Raw genomic sequence first — 22,352 nt, forward strand, 5'->3', positions numbered from 1 at the left:
CGGTGGCCGTCGGGTGGAGCCGTGGCGATGCCCGCCGGCAGCGCTGGGACCGCGGCAGAGAACGCTGCCGCCGGGACCGGGCCGTGCGGCACCTGCCCGGGGCCACCGCCTCACTCCGGCACGGCCCGCGAAGGGGAAGCGGAGCGGCAGCGGGTGCTGGCGGAGCGTCTTCCTTCTGCTGCCGGAAATCAAGCGCTGCCGCTGTATGGCAGCGGGCACGGCGTTCGCAGGATGCGGAGGAAAAAAGGCCTTTTCCTGCCGCCGCTCAGCAGGAAGCGCAGCCTCCGGGCACCCCATTGTCTAAGGCGTCCTCCCCCCCGGGAGCCTGTGCGGGCCGGCTTTCACACGGCAGGGAAGAGCGGTGCCGGGCGGCCCAGCGCGGTACCACAGCCCCCGCTGCTCTCAGCCGCGTTCACAGTTGCAGGCAGAGAGATTAATTAATCCCCTGCTTCGCTTGAGCCGCAGCCAGGCACACGGCATCGCTCTTGCGCAGCCTTTATTGGAACCCACAGCGTCGGTCACAGTTTCACTCGATCCCTACTTTGACAGGCGCCGCGGGGGTTGCAGGCAGCAGCACTTAAGTGCTTTGAAACCTTCCAGCACAGGAAAGACCTCTTCTCCCCTCGTTTACAGGTGGGAAATGAGGCACAGCCCTCGGTGACTAACACCTGGCCCTGGCACAGGACACCCGTGGGAGAAGGCAGCGGCAGATGTGCTGACATCTGTACGGACACGGCTGAATCAGAAAGCTGTTCTACTGGAATAAAGGAAATTGGTCTAAGTTTCACATTATCTTTAATCCCATTACTGCAGTGCTTTTAGAAATAAACCAGCCTCTTGTACCTAAATAGCCATGACTGTACAAGATTGTAACTGGCATTTTTAACTCCAACCTCCACTTGATAGATTCCAACTTTAGCAGCATTTTCCTTTCATACCACGAGGTTCATATCCACCCACCACAAAAAGGCTTTTAAAATCTTTTCTCAAAGAGAACCACAGCACAGTCTTAGCACAAAATTTTATTTACCCTGCCCCCATGCTTTTTACAGTTTATACACATTTTACAACTAGAAACCAAGAGTTCCCATTTCACTGTGTGATAACTAATTTAATTTCATACTCAGGATCATTATAGCCCTTAGCAAAACAAACTTATGTTAATTGCAACAAACTTGTAACAAGACAAGAAACTCAATAGACCTAACCCTCTGTCTCTCATGTATGATCACCTAGGATTTTGAGCATCATCTCTGGTGCTGGTAAAGGATGGAACACAGTGCCCAGGGAGGTGAGCACCAGCTCAGTCTATACCTCCACAGACCAGGGGAAAAAAAGCCTCCAAACTCACAGGTACACTTTGAGTAAGCTTTTAAAGATAATTTCTTTATACTTCCATATGCAGTGAAAATGAGCTATAAATTAGTTTGATTTCAGAAGGAATAGCCTAAAGTAATACATTTAAACAGAAGTAGACATCAGCATCTGCCCTATGTCCTTTCACTTTGCATGTTGCTGTTTTAGGCAATCTCAGTAACAGCAATGAAATTAAGGTGCCTGAGCAGACGTCAGCCTTTCCTCACATCAAACATACGAGATTTGTATTGAGCATAACCAAACCATAACACATCGTCTGTTACCTTCCAACAGCCACTTTGTCTTCTAAGGCTTTGATGATTAAGACACAGTTGGCCACCCAATTCTCATGACAGTACAGGCTGCATTAAGAATGAAGAATCTAAAAGCAGTCACTAGAAATAGTTCCATCTACTTTTGTAACTTTAAAAAAAACCTGGTGCTCTGAGAAGTGAAGTTGTATCTAAACCAGTTAGTGCTGACTGGATGTTAACATTTCCCATTTAGCTTTTCCTGAAAAGCTAAAACAGCCTGAGACATACCCAAACCTGCACCTGTGTCAGTCCGTAAGGAGAATCTACTCACACAGGACACAGCAAATGTCACCACCAAAAGTGCCAGCAGCAAAAGGTAAGATCCTTTGCAGCTTGATCTGGATCTTTTTAGGAATGCTGCATTTGTCTACCAAGATTGTTAAAACAAAACAAAAAAGGTGAAAAAATCAACAACTTACTGATTTGCTGCAGTGAATAAAAGCTGAACAGGGTTTCTAATCTTTGATCATCCTGAAGTCATTTCCTTTTTTCAAGGCTGAACTTCTAACATCTGCACATGCCACCACACAAATCAGCACGTTCCAACAAGTGCTTTTATAGAGTGAGGTTTTTATGTGGGTTTTGTTTCGAAACTCAGAGCAACCAACCCTGCTTCCACAGGAAGGCAAACGTTTAGAATCTGAGTTTAGAGGACAAATGGTTTCACCTTGGTTTCCAAATCTGAAGCTAAGACAGTAAGAGGACAGTTCCTTCCCATCTCCCCTCAAAAAGAGAAAAAGGAAAACAAAAAAAAGAAAGGAAGAAAATAAAAGGAAAAAAAAGTATTTTGTTAAAGCAGCTGAAGTTTCTATGACAAATGGGGAGTTAAGACAAATTTTAGTGTTCTTTCTCTGTGGCTTTATTGAAATCCTCAGAATACTTGCCTGAATCTCAAGCTCAACTAGGCTTTTCCACAAACATACCCTTGCCTGTTTAACTCCAGTTCTCTCAAGGAGGAACAAATCCTTGATGCCTGTAGAAAAGTCCTCTTACTACTTTTCTCCAGAAGCAACTTCTCATCATTCACATCCTTTGTTGCTCTCAGGCCATCAGACACACAGGCAGCAACAGAATTCTCTAACACAAACTAGAACGTGCACAGGTGTGAAAAATACCTCTCAGAACAGAGGCAACGGTGTGACAAGCAAAGAGTTTCAACTGCTGAGCATTTCACAGTTCTGACACATAGCAAAATATTTGCTGTCTGGAATGCTGAGAAGACGACACTTCTTTCCCCAATTCTCAGCATTCCCAAGGGCCCAATTAGAACATTTCCTCTGACATTGCCAAAAATGCAGCCAAACTTCAAGCCACGTGGATGCTGTCTGACCAATACCTTGCTTAAGGAATGGCATGAGAAATATTTTGCAGCCACTGGAGACTTGCTTGAAAACTATATTAAGTCACAGTACAATTTTGCCAAAAGTCTAAACTTTGCTACTTATATACAAGGAACCGTGAGAGCAGCAGCAATTCATTTGAAAAGAAAACAAAGTTGGAAAAAAAAAAATCATCTTTTTTTTTTTTCTATGTTGTTCTGAACTGTTTTAGCCACAGCTAAAAATAAGCAGCCAAATCTAGATCGGATATTGAACAGTTCAGGTTGGTGGCGTTAGAAGTTAAAACACATTTAGGATCACAAGCAGAGCTGCTCTTGCCACACAACACAAGCAATATACAAGATGGGGCTGTAACATAAAGCCTCATCTGAGTCTCACACTCTTTAAGTCCTTTAGAGGACTTAGTGTAAAACAATCAGACTAATCTGATTTGCTCAAGAATAGGGAGCTACCACCCCAACATGTTCAGGCATCAGTACAAATATGAGGCTTTCCTGTCAGAAATAGCCACTAATTATGCTTCAGATAGCAAGCCACTGCTACTTTAAGCATTTACTACTGAGATTTTAGAAAATCTTGTATTAAGAACACTTAAAAGAGACTTCTAGTTATCAGTTTCATAAAGCAGAGTTTATGACCTTGAGGCTGCTTTAGTCAAACTCAGGCCTTCCAGTGCTGTTACTGTTCTGCGCTGTTTCTGCTACCGTTCACAAGTAAAATGGTCCATCGTTTAGCAAAACCTTAAATAAAGAGATGACTGAAAAAGTAAATTAAATATTGCACAAATAATTTAACTGCAAACAGTACAGGACACTTAAAGCATTGATTTTTCTGTCAACATATGAACTCTATTATATAGTCACATCTTCTATAATACAGGAGGGGTTTTTTTACAAGCTGTTTAAATTCAGCATTTACAGAAACAATTCTCTTTACATTCTGTTCTCACACAATGTTATGAGTTGCAGCTGGAGTTAATTTTGTCTTTGTTTTAGAAGTTCATCTATCTGAGTCTTGTACATGTTTTTCACATCTTCCAGATCTAGTCGGAGTTCCTCAGCTTCCTCTGCCTTCTCTCCATACATCTGAAGAATTGTATTGTACCTCTGATCCAAATCCTGCAAGGACAGGTAGTTTGTTAGCTGACTGGTTTTCAACTGCTAGGGTAGTGATTTGCTCTACCAGGGAAAATAAGTTTAGTATTATTCTATGCAGGTATAACAACTTTACAGTGAAACACAGAATAAACTCTTCAAACATACTTCATGCTTTAACTCTCTCAACATAGCAAGAAGCATAGCCAGCAGGTCGAGGGAGGTGATTCTCCCCCTCTACTCTGCTCTGGTGAGACCCAACCTGGAGTACTGTGTCCAGTTCTGGAGCCGCTATTACAGGAGGGATCTGGAGGTGGTGGAACGTGTCCCGAGAAGGGCCATGAGGATGATTAGAGGGCTGGAGCTCCTCTCCTATGAGGACAGACTGAGGGAGTTGGGGTTGTTCAGTCTGGAGAAGAGAAGGCTCTGAGGAGACCTAATTGTGGCCTTCCAGTATCTGAAGGGGTCTACAAAAAAGCTGGGGAGGGACTTTTGAGGGTGTCAGGGAGTAATAGGACTGGGGGGAATGGAACAAAACTAGAAATGGGTAGATTGAGTTGGATGTTAGGAAGAAGTTGTTCCCCATGAGGCTGGTGAGAGACTGGCACAGGCTGCCCAGGGAGGTGGTGGAAGCCTCATCCCTGGAGGCATTTAAGGCCAGGCTGGATGTGGCTGTGAGCAACCTGCTGTAGTGTGAGGTGTCCCTGGCCATGGCAGGGGGATTGGAACTGGCTGATCCTTGAGGTCCCTTCCAACCCTGACAATTCTATGATTCTATGAAAACAGAGATCCTAGACTGGCTTCAGAGGGGGCACTGAAGCATCCTGAAGTTGAGCTGCTCTAAGTTTTAAAAAAACAGTTACCAAATCACACCAAGTTTTACTACAGCAATAACCAGTCTGGGAAATGTTTCATCAGGAAACTTAACATTCAGCATTTAAAGGACAATGATCCTTTTCAAAAGTATTGCAGAACTATTCCAAGTATTTCAATTTGAGGTCTTAAACATCCAGAGGACTAAAATGTGTCCCATTACCTGTATCAGTATTGCACATTCAGTTTCTGCATCAAACTCTTACAAATCCATGCTATTTATCAAAACACCCTCTTCTCTAAAAAAAAAAACCAAAGCACTACTTCCAGACAAGTGTCTTTAACTAAGACAAACAAACAAAAAAGGAGTTGTCTATTTGGTCTTATGCACAGCAAACATTTCTGACAACTACATTTTTGAAGTGACCACCTAGTCATGGAATAGGTGTTTTCAGATTTTAACACATGAGAAAAAAACTCAGGCTCTTCAGACATTTATGCTTAAGGAAAGATTTCATTGTAACCCTAAACTGAAAAAAAAACACCCTTTAAAATGTCAGTTTTACATCAGATTTAACCCAGAAATACACCCACCTTTAACTGTGCACGTAGTTTTGGTATTTCCTTCACTTTCTCCTCAAGTTCATCGTTTTGATTTGTTAATTTCACCAGTTCTTCTGCCATTATTGATCGAGTTTTCTCAAGGTTTCCAATTTCCAGCTAAAGTAAAGACTTTTTACAATTAGGAGGAGGACAGAATTTGCTGTGTTTATAAACCATTGTATCAAAACACTTGGAAACAGTAATTAAGGCGTTTTCTTAAACCAGATTATGAAGCAGCATGGCCTGGAAGCACTGACACTTTCTTCTCAACTCTGATCTGTGGTTTGGGGTTTTATTCTTTTCCAGACAGAGAAGTGCAGTTTTCTGGATAGCTTCTTGTCAAAACAAGATGGAAGAAACAAATCCTTCTCTTGCTCTTCCCTACACATTCCTCCACTGGCTATGCTTGTTAACAGCATGGCTGTGAAAGGGGAAAAGTGAATGCATTCTGCTGTGAGAGGGACCGTATTTCTGAATGTACAACTGATGGCATGTATTTTGTATTGAATATCAAATCTGAATACTGATTGCAGTAGTATTTACACTTATCAAGGCTGTGTTTGGTTATGTAAGATTACCTGTAGATGTGAAATCTCTCCTTCTCTTAATTTTAGTTGTGATTGAAGGTTTTCAATTATACTTGAACCTGCTCCCATCCTTATAGCATCATAAAGATTGCTCCCACTGGTAGCTGCTGGCCCAAATGAGTGCTCATGAGGATCATCCTACAAAGATAATATTATAGAAGTTTGAAATTAGACCAAAATGACCACTCTTTGAAATCCTCCTCTTTCCAAAGCTTTATTTCATTTAAGATTTAAAATTAGACTATGACTAGGCAAGCTAGTAAAAAGCTGAAGGTGAATAGGTACAAAAGTAAAAGCTGAAGGTGAATAGGTACAATGTGAGATAGCTCCTTACTGGCAAGTTCTCACATCACCTTTACAACTGTTATTTAACTTGGGCATCAGTAACTGAGTTCACAGGAAAGCAGCAGCAGCAGTGGATTTCACACCACTGCCAATGATACTGCCTCAGGAACAGAGCTGTATCCTGAACCTGGATTGCTAGTAAAAATACTTTAGTTTGATTCCTAGTAGTGTAGTTCAATTCTTCCAGATGAAATCAGACATAAGAACTCCACAGCAGTGCAAGAAAATATTACTGTAATAAAAGTTATAGTTCCATACTGTCTTTCACAGATGTTTTACAGCCACAGACATTTTTTAACCACATTTTGGGCACTTCTGCATAGCAATTACCTCACCTAAGGCAATTATTTTCTTCAAGAGTCATTTTCTGCATTAATAAAACTTCTGGAAGAGGAAAAATATCTGTCAATATGACTACATGGTACCTGTGAGAGGAAAGACGTCTGAAGACCTGCCATGTCAACTCCACTGATGGAACTAGAGCGTGACATAGTTGGAGTGCTTGAAACAGTTTCAACAGTGAATGACTTCCGATCCTTTAAAAAAGAAGCCGAAACTCAAACAACAAACCACAAAAACACCACACAGCACCATCAGTTAGATAAACAAGATTACAAGACAGATTCTGCAAAGAACAGACTGCCCTTTTCTACCACCAACTATAAAACACAACATGACAGATAACCTTTTCCCTTCTCCCATCCCTAAAACATGTGAAAGTTGAGCAATGACAAATTACTGTGCTACTAACACTTCTAGCTTACATTCAAATCCTCAGATTTCTCTGGAAACGAAGACAAAGTTGTAAATTACACCAAGAGATTTTTTTCTTTCAAGAAGCCAACTGCCCAAATGTATCACAGGAAGACTATCCTAAACCCAGAATCCTTTTAGAATGCATGGTAATACTTTCTTTTTTTGAGTAAGTGTAGAAATTCAATTCCGAGATCTCTGACATGCTAAATACCTTACTGAGGTACCTTCCAAACAGACTAAACTCTTTTTACAGGCAGCATCTGGAAGTATGCTTGCCTCTGATAAAGCAGTTACAATCTAGAACTGGAGATGGTTTAAAAAACAGTAACATTCAAGTAAAAATGTTTCTAAACTATCTACTACTAATTAGTAGTAACAAAGCTACTGATTATTATGGATTGCCCTGTGACTTCTGACTTCAGCTAAAAAGCACATGATACATTACACACTGCTCTGTAAAACAAAATTAACATAGTGGAAGCAATGCTAGTAGTCAAAGCAAAGAAAACAAGTGGCTTCAGAAAAATCCAAAACCATTAAAAAACCCCAGAAGATGAAACCAATCATTACCTACATTCTATCTCTTTTCAGGTTAAATAGATTATTACCCAAGACCCATTTCAGTGAGTGTCACACAAGCACTTACTTGACTGAGAATAAAAGGCTGTTGCAATACAGAAAAAGCCAAACCCCTAATGCCTAGGCTGACAGTATAGACTCTATTGCTGTAAGTTACTTGTGACAGTTTCAGGTTCTAGATACCTACTAAAATAGAACAGAACAGAATTAACCCGGTTGGAAGAGACCTTTGAGATCATTTGAGTCCAATCTATCATCCAACACTATCTAATCAACTAAACCATGGCACCAACCACCCCATCAAGTCTCCTCCTAAATACCCCCAATGATGGGGACTCCACCACCTCCCTGGGCACCCCATTCTAATGGCCAATTACTCTTTCTATAAAGAATTTCTTCCTAACATCCAGCCTAAACCTCCCCTGGTGCAGCTTGAGACTGTGTCCTCTTGTTCTGGTGCTGCTTGCCTGGGAGAAAAGACCAACCCCCACCTGGCTACAACCTCCCTTCAGGTGAATAATGATAGTATCAAGAAGATTGAAAGGAAATGTTTGGGTTTGGTACCTTCTCCTTTGCTGCTTCTTGCACAAAAATTGCCTTCTTTCTTTCCTGTTCAACTTTCATCTTCTCCATTTCTAACTGCGTAGCCAGCAGCGTCTACAAAAATAAAACCAGGCTGTTAGATAGCTCAGACTTCAACAGGACCACAACTTAAAGCTGAAGTAGGCAATAACCTTCTCTTTCTTTGCATCTTCCAAGGTTTTTGCATATTCATCTTTGAGTCCTTCTAGTTCAACTTCATACCTGCATCGAGGAAAGGGAGAAAGTCAGTAAATAAGCATTCTATGCTGACTTAGATTGATGTACTTTCAAAGCAAACATAGCTTCAAGGCTTTACACCATTATGAAAATAACATACTCCAAACAATCTTTAGCAGGAAACAAAATATGATGACTTTGGCAGCTCTATCAGTAGCTGTCATCATTCTGCAATCATATCAACACTCACAAAAGAATCAAATATCCCAGCTTGCAAAGAGACCTGCTGCAGATAGTTATGTAAGACATGGCTTACTCCATTTCACTACTTAAAGAGGTGCTATTAACCAAAGATGCAACCCACCTACTGTTTTCATTTTCCATCTTCTTCAATTTGTTCCTCTCCACTTCTAGCTGAGCCTGAAGGCGTGTGTTTTCTTGCCTTAAAAGGCTATTTTGAGATTCAGTAGAAGACATCTGAATTTTATTAGAAAGAAGTTCTTCTGTAGCAGCCCGTTCTCTCTCAGCAGCTGCTGCTAGAAGAGTCTGAGACTCACCTAATATTAAGAAAAGCATGGAATTTAACTTTTTTTTGATCAAACATCTATAATATGGGCCAATTACTTAAGCAGCAAAATGGAAGCTGAGATTTTATATGCAACTGATTTACCTTTTAAAAAATTGACCTGGATGATGTTGTCCAGAAAACAAAGTATTTTCCATCATGCATTTAGAGGAACAAGGCAATGCAGAAGATGACTTCATACTCATTCAGAATGCAACACACAACTACAGACTGCCTCCAGAAATGAAGCAGTTTCTCTGGGTCCACCTTAGAGAAGTTTATGCATTTTCCATTGAAAATAATAAATTACAACTGTATCAACAAACCCACTGTCTCATTGCCTATTCAGTCAGGTAAGTAAATGAGTCATGGCTTTACAATACAGAATCTAAGAAACAGGCTTGACAACAGAAAATGCTGGTGTACTTCCAGTGTCTCACTGCCCATCTTTCCTTTAGATATTGGAAGGCAATGTAAACCTGAACACCTCTATCTTACACAGAATACATAGAATAAACCAGGTTGGAAGAGACCTTCAAGATCATCGCGTCCAACCCATCAACCAATCCAACACCACCTAAACAACTAACCCACGGCACCAAGCATCCCATCAAGTCTTCTCCTGAAAACCTCCAGTGATGGCGACTCCACCACCTCCCCAGGCAGCCCATTCCAATGGGCAATCACTCTCTCTGTATAGAACTTTTTCCTAACATCTAGCCTGAACCTCCCCTGGCGCAGCCTGAGACTGTGTCCTCTTGTCCTGGTACGGGCTGCCTGGGAGAAGAGACCAACATCCGTCTGTCTACAACCTCCCTTCAGGTAGTTGTAGAGAGTAATAAGGTCACCCCTGAGTCTCCTCTTCTCCAGGCTAAGCAACCCCAGCTCCCTCAGCCTCTCCTCGTAGGGCTTATGCTCCAAACCCCTCACCAACTTTGTTGCTCTTCTCTGGACTTGTTCCAGCAAGTCAACATCCTTCCTAAACTGAGGGGCCCAGAACTGGACACAGTACTCGAGGTGTGGCCTAACCAGTGCAGTGTACAGGGGCAGAATGACCTCCCTGCTCCTTCTGGCCACACTGTTCCTGATTGCAGGCAATCTTATGTTACAGTGTTTTAAAGAGAACCAGTGAATTATCTGTCAAAGAACCTTTGCAGAATATCCCACATAAGATTTCCTTATAGAAAAGCATTTTGTGCTCATTTTTTCCTGACTCACCATCTACACCTTGGGCAAGTGTCAAGTTCTTTTCATGTACTTTCAGCCATTCTGTATTTTCATCAAGAGCCTCACTGTTCAGTAAAAGCTCAAAACATCTTACCAAGTCTGTCAGAGAGGTTCTTTTCCAATTTTTCCCAGGCAGAGGTCTGTGCTCCCAGCGTGGCTTGCAGATTTTCTATCTGCCGGAGGAGCGGCCGTGTAGCAGATGTTACACTTTGGCTTAGCTCTTGGTTCCGGCTCTCTGCTTCTTGGAGTCTCTGAAAACACAAATTAAATATAATTAAGCTTTTAAACAGTGTGATGGATTTAAAGATTAATAATTAATTCAGCTAAATACATAGCAGTTGCTTTACATGCTAGAACTCCTATGTTCAGACTCAGAGTGAAGTAAAATTATAGAATCAACCAGGTTGGAAAAGACTTCAGAGATCATCATGTCCAACCTATTACCTAACACCTCCTGACAACTAAACCATGGCTTCAAGTGCCACATCCAATCCTTTTTTGAACACCTCCAGGGATGGTGACTCCACCATCTCCCTGGGCAGCACATTCCAATGGCTAATGACTCTTTCTGTGAAGAATTTTCTCCTCACCTCCAGCCTAAACCTCCCCTGGCACAGCTTGAGACTGTGTCCTCTTGTTCTGGTGCTGCTTGCCAGAGTGTCCCAGCACTGTCCCCTTCTTAAAGGCACAGCCTCAAACGGTCACACTGGGAGAAGAGACCAACCCCCACCCGGCTACAGCCTCCCTTCAGGCCTCTTCTCCAGGCTAAACAACCCCAGCTCCCTCAGCCTCTCCTCGTAGGGCTTGTGCTCGAGACCTCTCCCCAGCCTCACTGTCCTTCTCTGGACACATTCAAGCGTCTCAATGTCCTTCTTAAATTGAGGAGCCCAGAACTGGACACAGTACTCAAGGTGTGGCCTAACCAGTGCTGAGTACAGGGGCAGAATAACTTCCCTGCTCCTGCCAGCCACACTATTGCTGATGCAGGCCAGGATGCCATTGGCCTTCTTGGCCACCTCGGCACACTGTAGTGAACTTTCACAAGTAGTGAAATTTCAAGCCAGAAGCCTAACATTTTTAACTATATGACAGAGCAACAGCCCAGAAATTTACATTTCAAGAGCCCTCTGGACATCACTCAAAACATTTTGGCAACAGTCTATCAAGTGGACCTAAAGAACAAGAGAAATATTCTTAGGAAGCAGCTAAAGGGTAATTGAGAACATCTTTGCTAGCAATTTTAGAGGACTACTACAAACTTAATGGCTATACTTTGTCATACTAAAATAATAACATTCCAGTTAAAAGGTATCATAAAATCATGACTTTGTTTTCAATATGCAATTAAAAAAAAATATTTGCTGTGGTACTTTTATGATGGTTCTACACAGCACTAATACTGCAGGTAATCAGGAAAACAAAGCCTCTTTTCTCAGGCTCTTAATGTCACGCCAGCATTTCATTTTCAGTTTGCAGAAGCCCTCCTTGCAGCTACAAGTTGACATCATCTATTTGCTGGAGCACCTGCTGTAGTTCACTGATTTCCTGGCGTAAATAGTCTTCTTTCCTTGCTGCCTGCTGCTCTGCACGTTGCAGTGCTAGCCTCAGGTCTGCCACCTAAATAAATAAGACACAGTCATTAATCTCCTGCCAGAAGCTGTTTTACCAACTATTCCCTGCTGAACACTGCTAGGGTATGACTGTTTACAAGTCAAAGGCTTAAGTGTTGCAGGCACACAGATACTGACAATCATTTATCTACCACTAGAATTTTGTCCAACTAAATTTCTTCAAATTTGCATCATGGGAAGGCCACTGCCAACTTAACACAGAGCCTCTCAAAGCCCCTTAAATTAAAATGATCTTAAAATAAAACAAGTATTTTAAAGCTTAACACAACTACCACTAGAGACTGAACAAGTTCACAGGACAGAAAACCCTTGGGTATTTGCTGAGTACACAAAAATGAGTTCCACCTTTTACTGCAGCTGTTGGCTTGTATCAGATGTACACAGCACCCCAGGACGCTTATTTGTTCAATTGAAAAAGTTTTATTCACTGCATTTATGACCCACCTGAATTGCCAAAGCTTCCTGCTGCTGCCGTGCCTCATCCTGGGCCTTCTCCAGAGCTAATCCAAGCTCCTCCTTTGCCTTCATTTCCCGATTTAGGGCTGCTTCTTGTGCCTCACTGTCCTTTGTAGCATTAGCTTTATGAAGATCTGCAAGTTCCCTGGGGAGAGAAGAAAAAATGCAGGAAAGCATATATAGTTTATACAGCGCCAACGGTGACTTTGGTGATAACTTTGTCGTATGTTAACATTTCACAAGCATTGCACAATGGACAGAGAAGCTCTGTGAGTATGGTCTCTTCTCCCAGGCAACCACCAACAGAACAAGAGGACACAGTCTCAAGCTCCACCAGGGGAGGTTTTGGCTGGATGTTAGGAAGAAGTTCTTTGAGAAAGAGATTGGCCATTGGAATGGGCTGCCCAGGGAGGTGGTGGTTACCATCACTGGAGGTGTTTAAGAAGAAACTGGATGAGGCACTTGGTGCCATGGTTTAGTTGATCAGATGGTGTTGGGTGATGGGTTGGACTTGATGATCTCGAAGGTCTTTTCCAACCTGGTTAATTCTATTCTATTCTATTCTAATTCTATATCTGCTTACTTGTATGCACTATCAAGTGCTGCCTGGACACTTCTGTTCCGTTCTTCAAGGTCTTCCACTTCTGCCTGGAGTTTTGCAAGATCCTTTTCTTGTCGCTCCACAACACTGTTTAGTTGTTTAATGCTGTCTCGATGTTGCTTCTCAAGGTCTTCCTTGCCATCAAGCACCTATTAGAGTGCAAACAAGAAGCATGAGACTAATTTCAACACCATGTGAGGGCAAGTAACAACTGTGGCAACCTGTTTAGGATGAATTAATGACTAAAATGGCTAAACCCATCTAACAGTTTCCCAAAGAGAAACGTTTTGCTCCCCCATCTTCCCCAGAGTGTAGGGGGCTACTCTGCACCACAGTTTCACATACTTCCTCATACTAAATCTGCTGCTTCTAAGCTCTTGATTCAGTCACTAACTCAGCAAAATAAGCTGTCAAAATTTTGTTGGTATAGGTTTTACAATTAAAATTTAGGACACTGAATTTGGTCAGCCCACCTGATAGCCAGACAGTGCAAATGCAAACAAGCAGCAGGAGAGACACCTGACTGTAGTTTTAAACTGCTCTGAGAACACAAGACAGCAATCACCTCTCAGTGTTCTAATACAGTGACAGAGAAGTCTCCCAAAAATGAAAAAAAAAATCAGTTTATTTAGAGCCTCCTCAAAAGGCTGTTCTGCAGCTCAAATGAAAAACCTTAAAACAATCCCCCAAAAACCCACACAAATCTCACTTGTTTTAAGTGTTGCAACTCCTCTTCCAATTCCTTTATCTTTTTGCTCTGTTTTGTGTTAGTATTTTCTCTCTCTTTCTCTTTGGCTCTCAGTTTCTTAATGATGTTGGAGTTGTGCAGCTGCTGTTTGGAAAGCTTTTCTCCTGTGAAAAAAAATGACAGAAAATTTGTGCATATTGCTATTATTCTATGAGCTTTTCCTTTTCACACCTCCCCCTGCTCTTCAGTTCCATGAAAATAATACTTTACTTCCAAAACAGTTAAGTGAGACACTGTAGAAACTCCCTGAACAATGCCCTGCTTAGATTTCTGGAGTGTTGTACTGCATGCCGTTTTTCTCTCACAGTATCTTTAAATACAAAGTGCAGGAAGTGCCCCTCCAGCCATCTGTGTCTGATCCCTCCCATTGCTCTTTGCTGTTTACTGAATTGTTCAAATGTTTAGAAACATCTAACGTGCCTCAAACACTGTGGGTTTTCAGTATGGTGCAAATCAGCCCACAAAATCTTACTATTGAAAAAAAAATTCTCACCTTCCTCCATTAATCCTTTGATTTGCTCTTCTTTTTCTTTCAACAACTCAACAGTTTCATTGGTATTAAGTCTAGTAGCCAATTCTTCTTTAACAGTCTTTACTTCCTAAGTAAAGAGGTAAAATTCTTAGGACCATTTATTAAAATATAATTAGGGGAAAATGCACAGTAAGTTACAACTGATCTCCTTTTATTTCTCTCCTTCCTCTCAAAAGGCTTTTCTTTGAAAACAATTTAGATTGGAAGGGAACTCAGGAGATTATCTGATCAAGTCAGATTGCTCAGAGCCTGATTCCATCAAGTTTTAAAAACCTCCAAGGATTGAGACTCCATAAATTCTCTGTACAGTCTGTTCTAATTCCTCCTTCCGTTTCACTTTCTATACTCTAAACTTCTGCAATATAGTAAAAACAGTTACACCAGTTTGTTACTTGCATCAGTTGTATCACAGATATCAGAAACTTCTTCTACTTCAACTTACTTCTGTGCCAGCACAGTGACACCTACAGTGACAAAACAACTGTGAAAAATACTTTCCTTTTTCCCATTACAGATTTGAGTTCATTTTTTGCAGGCTAGCAGTAAGCTAGATAAATGCAATGCTGTGATACCAGACCAAGAAAATTTAAACTCCATAAGCTGCAGGCTCCTGCAGCTTATTCCAAACCACCACCAGTATTTAATTTTCCTACCAGTTAATCCTCTAAAGAAGCCATTCCTGTTCTCCACCACTCAAGAAATTTAGTTGTGTTCTAAAATAATAAAAATTTATTTTCACTAAAAAGCCAAATTACCTTTTTAGCTGCATCTCTTTCTTTGCAGGCTAGCTGGAGCTTCTTTTCAGCATCTGCAATCCGCTGAGCAAACTCCTCTTTCAGAGATGAAAGGCTACTGCTCTCCTCTTTCATTCTAAACATTTCACTAAATTGGAAATTAACATCCCAGAACAGTTGCAGGGTTATGAGACAATGCAACAGGTTGTTGTAAAGGCTTTTTTAAAGTGTTTGGGGGGGTTTAATTATTCATTTTATGCATGTTAACTATTAGTCAAAAAAACACATCCATATTGAAAGTACTAATCAAAGAGCTTTATTAACTTAGTCATTTACCTGTGAAAGAAATGGAATGCTTCATTTACCTTAAATGTTTTGCAAGTTCTTTCTGATTAACCATAGCCTGTATAACATACAGGGCAAATGATTAAATGTATTTTTAAGTTGAGGTGAATTTAGTCACTAAATAAGACCTTCATATATTATCTGTACACTTTCAAACTTGATATTTGATCACTAAACTGGTAAATCCAACTCTATGGCTTTTTTCCTTTTAACTGAATTAAATAATTCTTGGGTTTCCCTACAGTCAGCCCTTCTGCTCATCTTCACTGCCTACATTTTAGTGATCAAATTACTCAGTAAATAAGATTCATCAGAAAAGTCAGGTCTCCCTTAATAGCTGAATATAAAGATCTAAACAACTCTGGGTCTACACATCTGTCATTCTTGCTGCTTGGTTACTGAAAATGCTTTCACTAACTTCTTCCCAAAAGAGCTTTTGGACCCAAGAAATACTTTAAGAAAAGACCATTGCAGCACACGCAACTGTTATTTCCACCTTTCCCAAACAGTGCACACCCCTTGCAACATTTGCTCTAGTTCCAAAGGCACTTATTTTATGATTTTGTGTACTGATTGCATTACAGTAAAGTCACAGTTACAGCCACTACTGTTTATGTTTTCATACTTACTCTTTCAGGTTATCATAAGCTTCTTCCAGGCGCGCCTTGTCTTTACTAGTACTTAATAACTGTATTTCCCTCTTCTCCAGTTTCTCAGTTAATGACTCAATCATCTGGACAATGTTTTTACAGATAAAGATCAGATGAATGGGACAATTAAAACACAAGAGGGGCAGGCTTCCCTTTCCCCCCCGCCCATCCCCTCCCAACACTATTTAACGCTGAACTTGTCAAGGTTGTTAGGAACTTGAGGTAAAAGTCAGTCAGGATCACCATGTTTCTGCCACATTAATTTAGAACTAAGCAGTATTTAAACACCAAACAGGATTTCTACAGGTGGCTCAGCCAAGTTCCTCAAAAAAAAAATCAACAGTCCACAGCCTATAAAATTAAAGCTAACATTAACCATTAAGGCTCCCAGTGCTCCTTATGCCACTCTTCACAGAATCATGGAATACTGGAACTATATTAGCACAAAGCAGTGTTAGATAAGGGAAGAAAACTTCCAGGCAGGGTCAAGAGCTCTCAAATAGCATAATCAAAATAATTTCTTCCTACTAGGTTTTGGAAAGCTAAACAGAGAAGTAACACAAGCATACATGGAAAGAGACGAATATAAACAAATGAAACAGACTCTAAAAGCATAGCTCAATATGGCAAATAAAGACAAAATTTGCTGTGGTCCATTATCACCATTTCCCACCACAGTGAGAACTTCCTAATTTTCCTAATTGCTGTTAGGAAAACCTATGGATAACAGCCCATGGCTCTGGAGTTCCCCAGGGAATTTACACTGACATTCTGTATGATGACACTGGGGTTTACAAACTCCCTTAAGTAACTGCAGCCGTGAGGGAGGCCCACGTGTATCACACTTTTGGGATACAGACTGTGAGCAAACCACAATGCAAAGAACCAGAGCAAAACACATGTTAAAGGAGCTCAGAAAATAACTAGAGAGACTTAGGAAATGTCAAAAAAGATAGTGCACGTAACAGAACAAACAGAACTGGGCAGAACATGTGCTTCAAAGCTCTGGTTTAGCCTTCCATACACTTGAGTATTCTTCATCACATTTCTAGACATCTGATCTATCTAAAGCAGCCATACAAACTTCATCTATTCACTGGCCATAACTATGCTCATCATCTTCATTAAAAAGTCTGGTGTGGCCTCTTTTAGAAAGTAAAGTGTGTTTTTTTCCTGCTGAAAACAACCATTAATTAATCTAGCAAAAAGCTTGCCTCCTATTTCCATAATTCAAATCAAAACAGTCCAAGGAAACTCTTCACAGAAAAAAAAACAGTTACCCCAAAGAATTAAAATAATACATTTGACTTGTCAAGGCTTCCTGTTTGCTGGCACTACTGGTATTTTACAGTGATGATAACTAGGTGGGTTAGGTGAAACCCAAAACTCTTTGACCAGAAATCTCAACAGTATTCTTCCGCTGCAGAACATCAAGGACAGTCTTCTATGAGGTAAAGTATCTTGGCATCAACTAATTCACTCAAATTAAGGTGAAGCTGATACCTACATAAGGAAATGAGTTTCATTTGTACTTAAAGAGTGTGTTTCCAAAACCAAAAATAATAATTCAGGTACCTTTTTAAGCTCTTGCTTTTCAGTGTCCTCTTCTAACAAATTTTCAACAGCATCTTGCTGCGGTGGCTCAGTCTCCTCTTTCACAACTTGTTCTTCACCAGTTTGCACAGCAGCAATCAAAACATCTGGCTGCTCAGAATTAACAGGGGTTGCACTTCTCCCGCTCTCCTCCATCTCAGCCTCCTCAGCAGGTACAACAGGAGCATCACTCGAGTTCTCAGAGTTAGTTTTCAGGGCATCAATCGTTTCTGTCTTCGGTGCAGAAGGACTGACAGCAGCAGATGCTGAAGCAGAAGCCCTGCCTGATAACTCATCATCTGAATTGATTTCACTTACACTTCTACTGTCTAAAGACTGTACACTAAAAGAATCAATTCTTTCAAAAGCATCAGAGGAGCAGCAGCTCTCAGTCATTTTTTGAAAGTCATCTAGCCGATTATAATCTGCACAGGCAGAGGTAGATAAAAGCTGAAATGATGTTTGCATTAGATGAAGGCTGGATTTTGAATCTGCAGCTTCTTGTCTTGAACTCACTGAGCTCTCACTTATTACACTTTCATGGTCCAGAACTTCAATGTCACTAGTTGTGGATGTCCCCGAGGAGAAAGTGCTAATTGGAGGTGATGGTGTATTGCTTTGCCTGTCCTCAGGCTTTCGCTCCTTAGTTTCCAAACCAATGTCTTTTGTACTTGCATTAAGGGACTGTGAACTGCTCTCCGGTGCACCTCCCGTTCCCTCCTCTCCTCCACTGGATTTTTCATTAAGAGCATCTTCAGGTACTTCCACATTTAGAGCAGACACCTTCTTGTCAGTAACTTCATCTGTGCTCTCCTCATGCTTGGCATTAGATTTAAGCACAGAATTCTCTTCCGATTTCTCCTTGGGAATATCAAGGTTTTTCAAGTCTGCTCGGCTGGCTACAGAAGAATCCTTCACTTCTGCCTCTGTTGTCACTGGTACTTCCAGCTGACTTGGGGGCTGAGACTCCTTTAAACTGCTTTTCACCTCCTCTTTGGGTCGCTGTGATTTGGCTGGAGGTTTGGACACCACTGGGTTTTTCTGTATACTCTGAACATCTGTTGGAGAGAGAAAGGCACTGAAGAAGTTTTCAGATTCATCTACTACTGTCCTCCTCACAGGCTTAGTGATTGCCGTTGGAGACTTTGGCTGATTCTGCGGTTCTGCATTTGAACTCAAGCCCCAGGAAGATGTATCCCATCCTCCACTTATGAGAGAATTTGATCCTGAAACAATAAAAAAAAAAAAAGAAAATAGAAATGGTCTAAGAACACTTTTTTAGATGTCACAGTTCAGAAAAATAAATGTTTTCAATATAATATACCTTAAAGTGAGTATTATACACAACCACAAACAGCATCCTTTTTTGTTACTACTCGCTTATAAAGCTTGGAACCAATTTGTAGACAACGCAAAACAAGCTTAAGGCAGACATGAAGGTGGATACAAACACTTCTAGAAAGTAGGAGTACCTGAATGGAACCAACTTTCTCCCTCCCCATTAAACAGTACCTTAAGAAAGAAACCACACAAATTCCAACAGTAAAGCCAAGAGTGAAGATTTCAGAAAGAGGATGGACAGAAGGAATAGGGAAGGTGAAACAAGCCCACACATCATTCTGAAAGCTACCAGGGCAAATCTGAAGCCTGTTTAGGCACAAAACCCAAGCATTTGCTTTGCGAAGGGAAGAAGGGAATGTGCCCTCGTGCTTCCTGTAGCAAGAAGAGGCTGGGCAAAACAGTCAGAAAAACTGCAGTTCAAAAGTAGAGAATTGTACAGATTATAAAAGGAGGAAATAATTATTAGGTCTTAAAAGATGTGTGTCAGCAGCACACAGACAAACACGTCACACACCATGACAGAAAACAGGGAGAAAAAGCTTTACATAATTGTAGAAATTTCAGGAAGGGTTCTTGCTCTTTCAGTTTGTGACAGGCTTCATATTTTTTCCTCACACACCAAGCAACAGCAAGAAGCTGACAATGCACAATGTCAGCAGTCCTGCAAAGATGAGAACTTTTCTTTCTCTCCTGTGAAGAAGATTCGTTCTGAAGCTGCCCTAAAACCTGCCCTATCAGGTTTTCCAGGACTTATCAACAGCAAAGATAATGAGAATTTCAGCATCACATTTCAGTAGCTTCCCAAGAAAGAGTGATAAATCAACACAACAAAAATCCAATTTGATTTTGTACCTGCAAATATAACCTGGACAACATATCTATTTCAGGCTACTTGAAAACAACCTCACTTTACACAGCAGCATCTACTCAAAGACACTTTAAGGGCAGTCTACCACTTTCAGAAACTGTTGATAGCTATTGGCTTCAAGACCTCAAATTCAGATAGTTACTGCTCTTGTTGCCAAAAATATTACAAACACCTGATTTATTACTACCTTGCCCATGACCCAATAGCTTCAGAAAAAAGCCCTGTCAGTGAACTGTAACATTCAGAAAATAATTCAACTGCTTTCAAAAATAAATATGCTTTCCCTGAAAGAATAGTTGCAGGGTGATCTTTGCTGCTTTCCTTACAAACTACAAAACTGCTATACTATAAATACTAAGATATAAATGAAACAAGCAACAGCAACAAAATTATTTGGACAAGGCTAAAGTTTAAAGAAACTAAACATAAAACAGTCTTCTACAAACAATTCCTGTATTTTAAGGTAACACTGGACTCCCAAGCTGGACAAAGACATGCAAAACTGACCATAGGCTTTGGTGAGCAACCAACCTAGCAAATACTCTCAATTTTCACAGTTTTCAGTTTTCAGAAATTGAACTTTACTGTGAGTACACCTGGAAATAACCAAGCCTGGGACTGTTCAAAGCCAGGTTGGATGGGGCCTTGAACAACCTGATCTAGTGGAAGGTGTCCCAGCCCACAGTACTGGGGTTGGAACTAGAAGATCTTTGAGGTGTTTCATGGGTTTAGCCAATTGAACCTGCTGATGAGGGCAGATCCCTTCCTACACAAACCACCCCATGATTCTCCTTCAAATACATACTTTTCCTCTAGATACAGGTCAATAAGGACACTGATTGCAGATTTCATTTCCATACTTTTTTTCATTCTTTAAGGTATTATTTAGGAGAGAAGTTGTTTCTAATGAGATATCCTTTTTATTCCTTCATTTCCAAACAGCAATTTAGGGCTGGATCATTCTTCCAGGTTTTATGTTAGCACACACAGAACAGAGACACTTCCTCATAACCAAGCTGTGACAGTTCTTCCACCAACACATTCCTTTCAACAAACGTTGGAGGATTATGAACTTAACACCAGAAAAAGTGGAAAGTAAGTCTCTTAGTCTACACAGATCAGACTTTATGCTTCAGCTCTGCTCCTCCTGTCACAAAGAGCATACCCATGTACACCTCGGAAACAGAAATAGGGACATAAGGCCCAGCGCTACCCGTGCGACAAAAGCAGGACACGGGTGACAGCCACCAGGTATCCTGTGTGCTGCTGAGGTTTCCTCATCTTTCTGTCAGTGTTATCCCCACCTCGCCTGTCAGAATGGAACGAGAAGTATCACAGGGGTTTCAGGAGGTGCTTTGGACAGGGAGGGCCAGTTAAAACCCCAAGAGCGTAACCCCCCGCGCTCCGGGTTAAGGAAGAGACCCGAGTGGGGTGGAAAAGGGCGAGGAGAAGAAGGGGCCGGCACGGCCAGCCCCGCTGCACGGGCCGGGGGAGAGGCCGCGAAGAAAGGCGGCTCAGCCCGCCTGCATGGGTCCAGAGTCCCGGCGAGGGCCGCCCGCCCTCCACGCTTACCGTCACCGTAGTCGGGGATGACGGCGTCGGGCCAGGGGGTCTCCTCGGCCTGGATGTCCAGCACCCGGTCGATGGACTTCTGGGCCTGCGACAGCGCCTGCTTGGCAAAGCTGGACAGCTGCGAGGCGTTGAACCAGCTCATCCTCCGCGCTGCCCGGTCCCGCGCGGAGGCGGCGGCACCGGGCCACAAGCAGAGAGACGGACGGGGAACAACCCCCTCTCAGAGCACGCTCCCCGGCCGCAGCGGGGCCGGCGGCCTCGGGTCCGGCTGCGTTCGGCGGGGAGGTGAGGGAGGGAAACGAAAGGCGGTCCTAAGCCTGCGCGCCGCCGGCCTCCACGTCGCAAACAAGCCCGTGCGCAGCCGCGCGCCGGGCCCCACACACGTCACAGGCCGTGGGAAAAGGCCTTCCGCCTCGGTACAGGGCATGGCGGCGGCGCCCACCCGCTTCCGCCCGCTGGCTTTCGTGGCGGGGAGTGCGCACCCACTTCCGCCTCAGTACCCGTCATGGATCGAGAGAATGGTTGGAGTTGGAAGGGACCTCGAAGGTCATCCAGCCCAGTCAGTGGGGACATCCTCCACTAGATCAAGATGCTCGGAGCCTTGTCAAGCCTCACCTTGCATATCTCCAGGGAAGGGGTTTCAACTACTTCCCCAGGGAACCTGTTCCACCTTTCTACCACCCTCACGGTGAAGAACTTGTTCCCAACATCCAACCTAAATCTGCTCTTCTCTGATTTTACACCATTGCCCCTCATCCTATCACTGCAGACCTTCAGAAACAATCCCTCGTGAGCCTTCTCACAGTCCCCCACCTTCAGGTAGTGGAAGGCTGCTTTCAGGTCTCCGACCAAAGCAGCCAAAAGATGCCTTACATTTTTTTAATCAAGGTTATAAGTCCTCTGGGATGTCCACTAATAAGCCACAAACTACAATGTCTTTAAG

General features: G+C 42.2%; 1 protein-coding gene across 1 annotated transcript; it reads right to left on the bottom strand.

Annotated features, from left to right (window-relative positions):
* Positions 1 to 3,177: 3,177 nt before the first annotated feature.
* Positions 3,178 to 21,711, bottom strand: TMF1 (TATA element modulatory factor 1). The gene is made up of 17 exons (XM_009909175.2): positions 21,410 to 21,711; positions 17,611 to 18,854; positions 16,015 to 16,118; positions 15,062 to 15,188; positions 14,268 to 14,373; positions 13,736 to 13,878; positions 13,009 to 13,175; positions 12,414 to 12,570; positions 11,863 to 11,955; positions 10,433 to 10,589; positions 8,911 to 9,103; positions 8,522 to 8,591; positions 8,352 to 8,444; positions 6,878 to 6,988; positions 6,099 to 6,245; positions 5,512 to 5,637; positions 3,178 to 4,128 (listed from the first exon to the last, which is right to left on the bottom strand). The coding sequence occupies exons 1-17, from the start codon at positions 21,549 to 21,551 to the stop codon at positions 3,985 to 3,987; spliced, it is 3,324 nt and encodes a 1,107-aa protein (XP_009907477.2). The 5' UTR covers positions 21,552 to 21,711; the 3' UTR covers positions 3,178 to 3,984.
* Positions 21,712 to 22,352: the final 641 nt, after the last annotated feature.

This window comes from Dryobates pubescens, chromosome 1 (assembly GCF_014839835.1).
Source record: "Dryobates pubescens isolate bDryPub1 chromosome 1, bDryPub1.pri, whole genome shotgun sequence".
Taxonomy (NCBI): Eukaryota; Metazoa; Chordata; class Aves; order Piciformes; family Picidae; genus Dryobates; species Dryobates pubescens.

Excerpts from the sequence above, each read along its gene's own strand:
- TMF1 (XM_009909175.2), bottom strand. The coding sequence starts at position 21,551 with ATGAGCTGGTTCAACGCCTCGCAGCTGTCCAGCTTTGCCAAGCAGGCG. Across the intron at positions 13,176-13,735 it reads AGTTGCAACACTTAAAACAA|GTGCTTGATGGCAAGGAAGA; the intron begins GTGAGATTTGTG and ends GCACTCTAATAG. Across the intron at positions 8,592-8,910 it reads ATGGAAAATGAAAACAGTAG|GTATGAAGTTGAACTAGAAG; the intron begins GTGGGTTGCATC and ends TCCTCGATGCAG.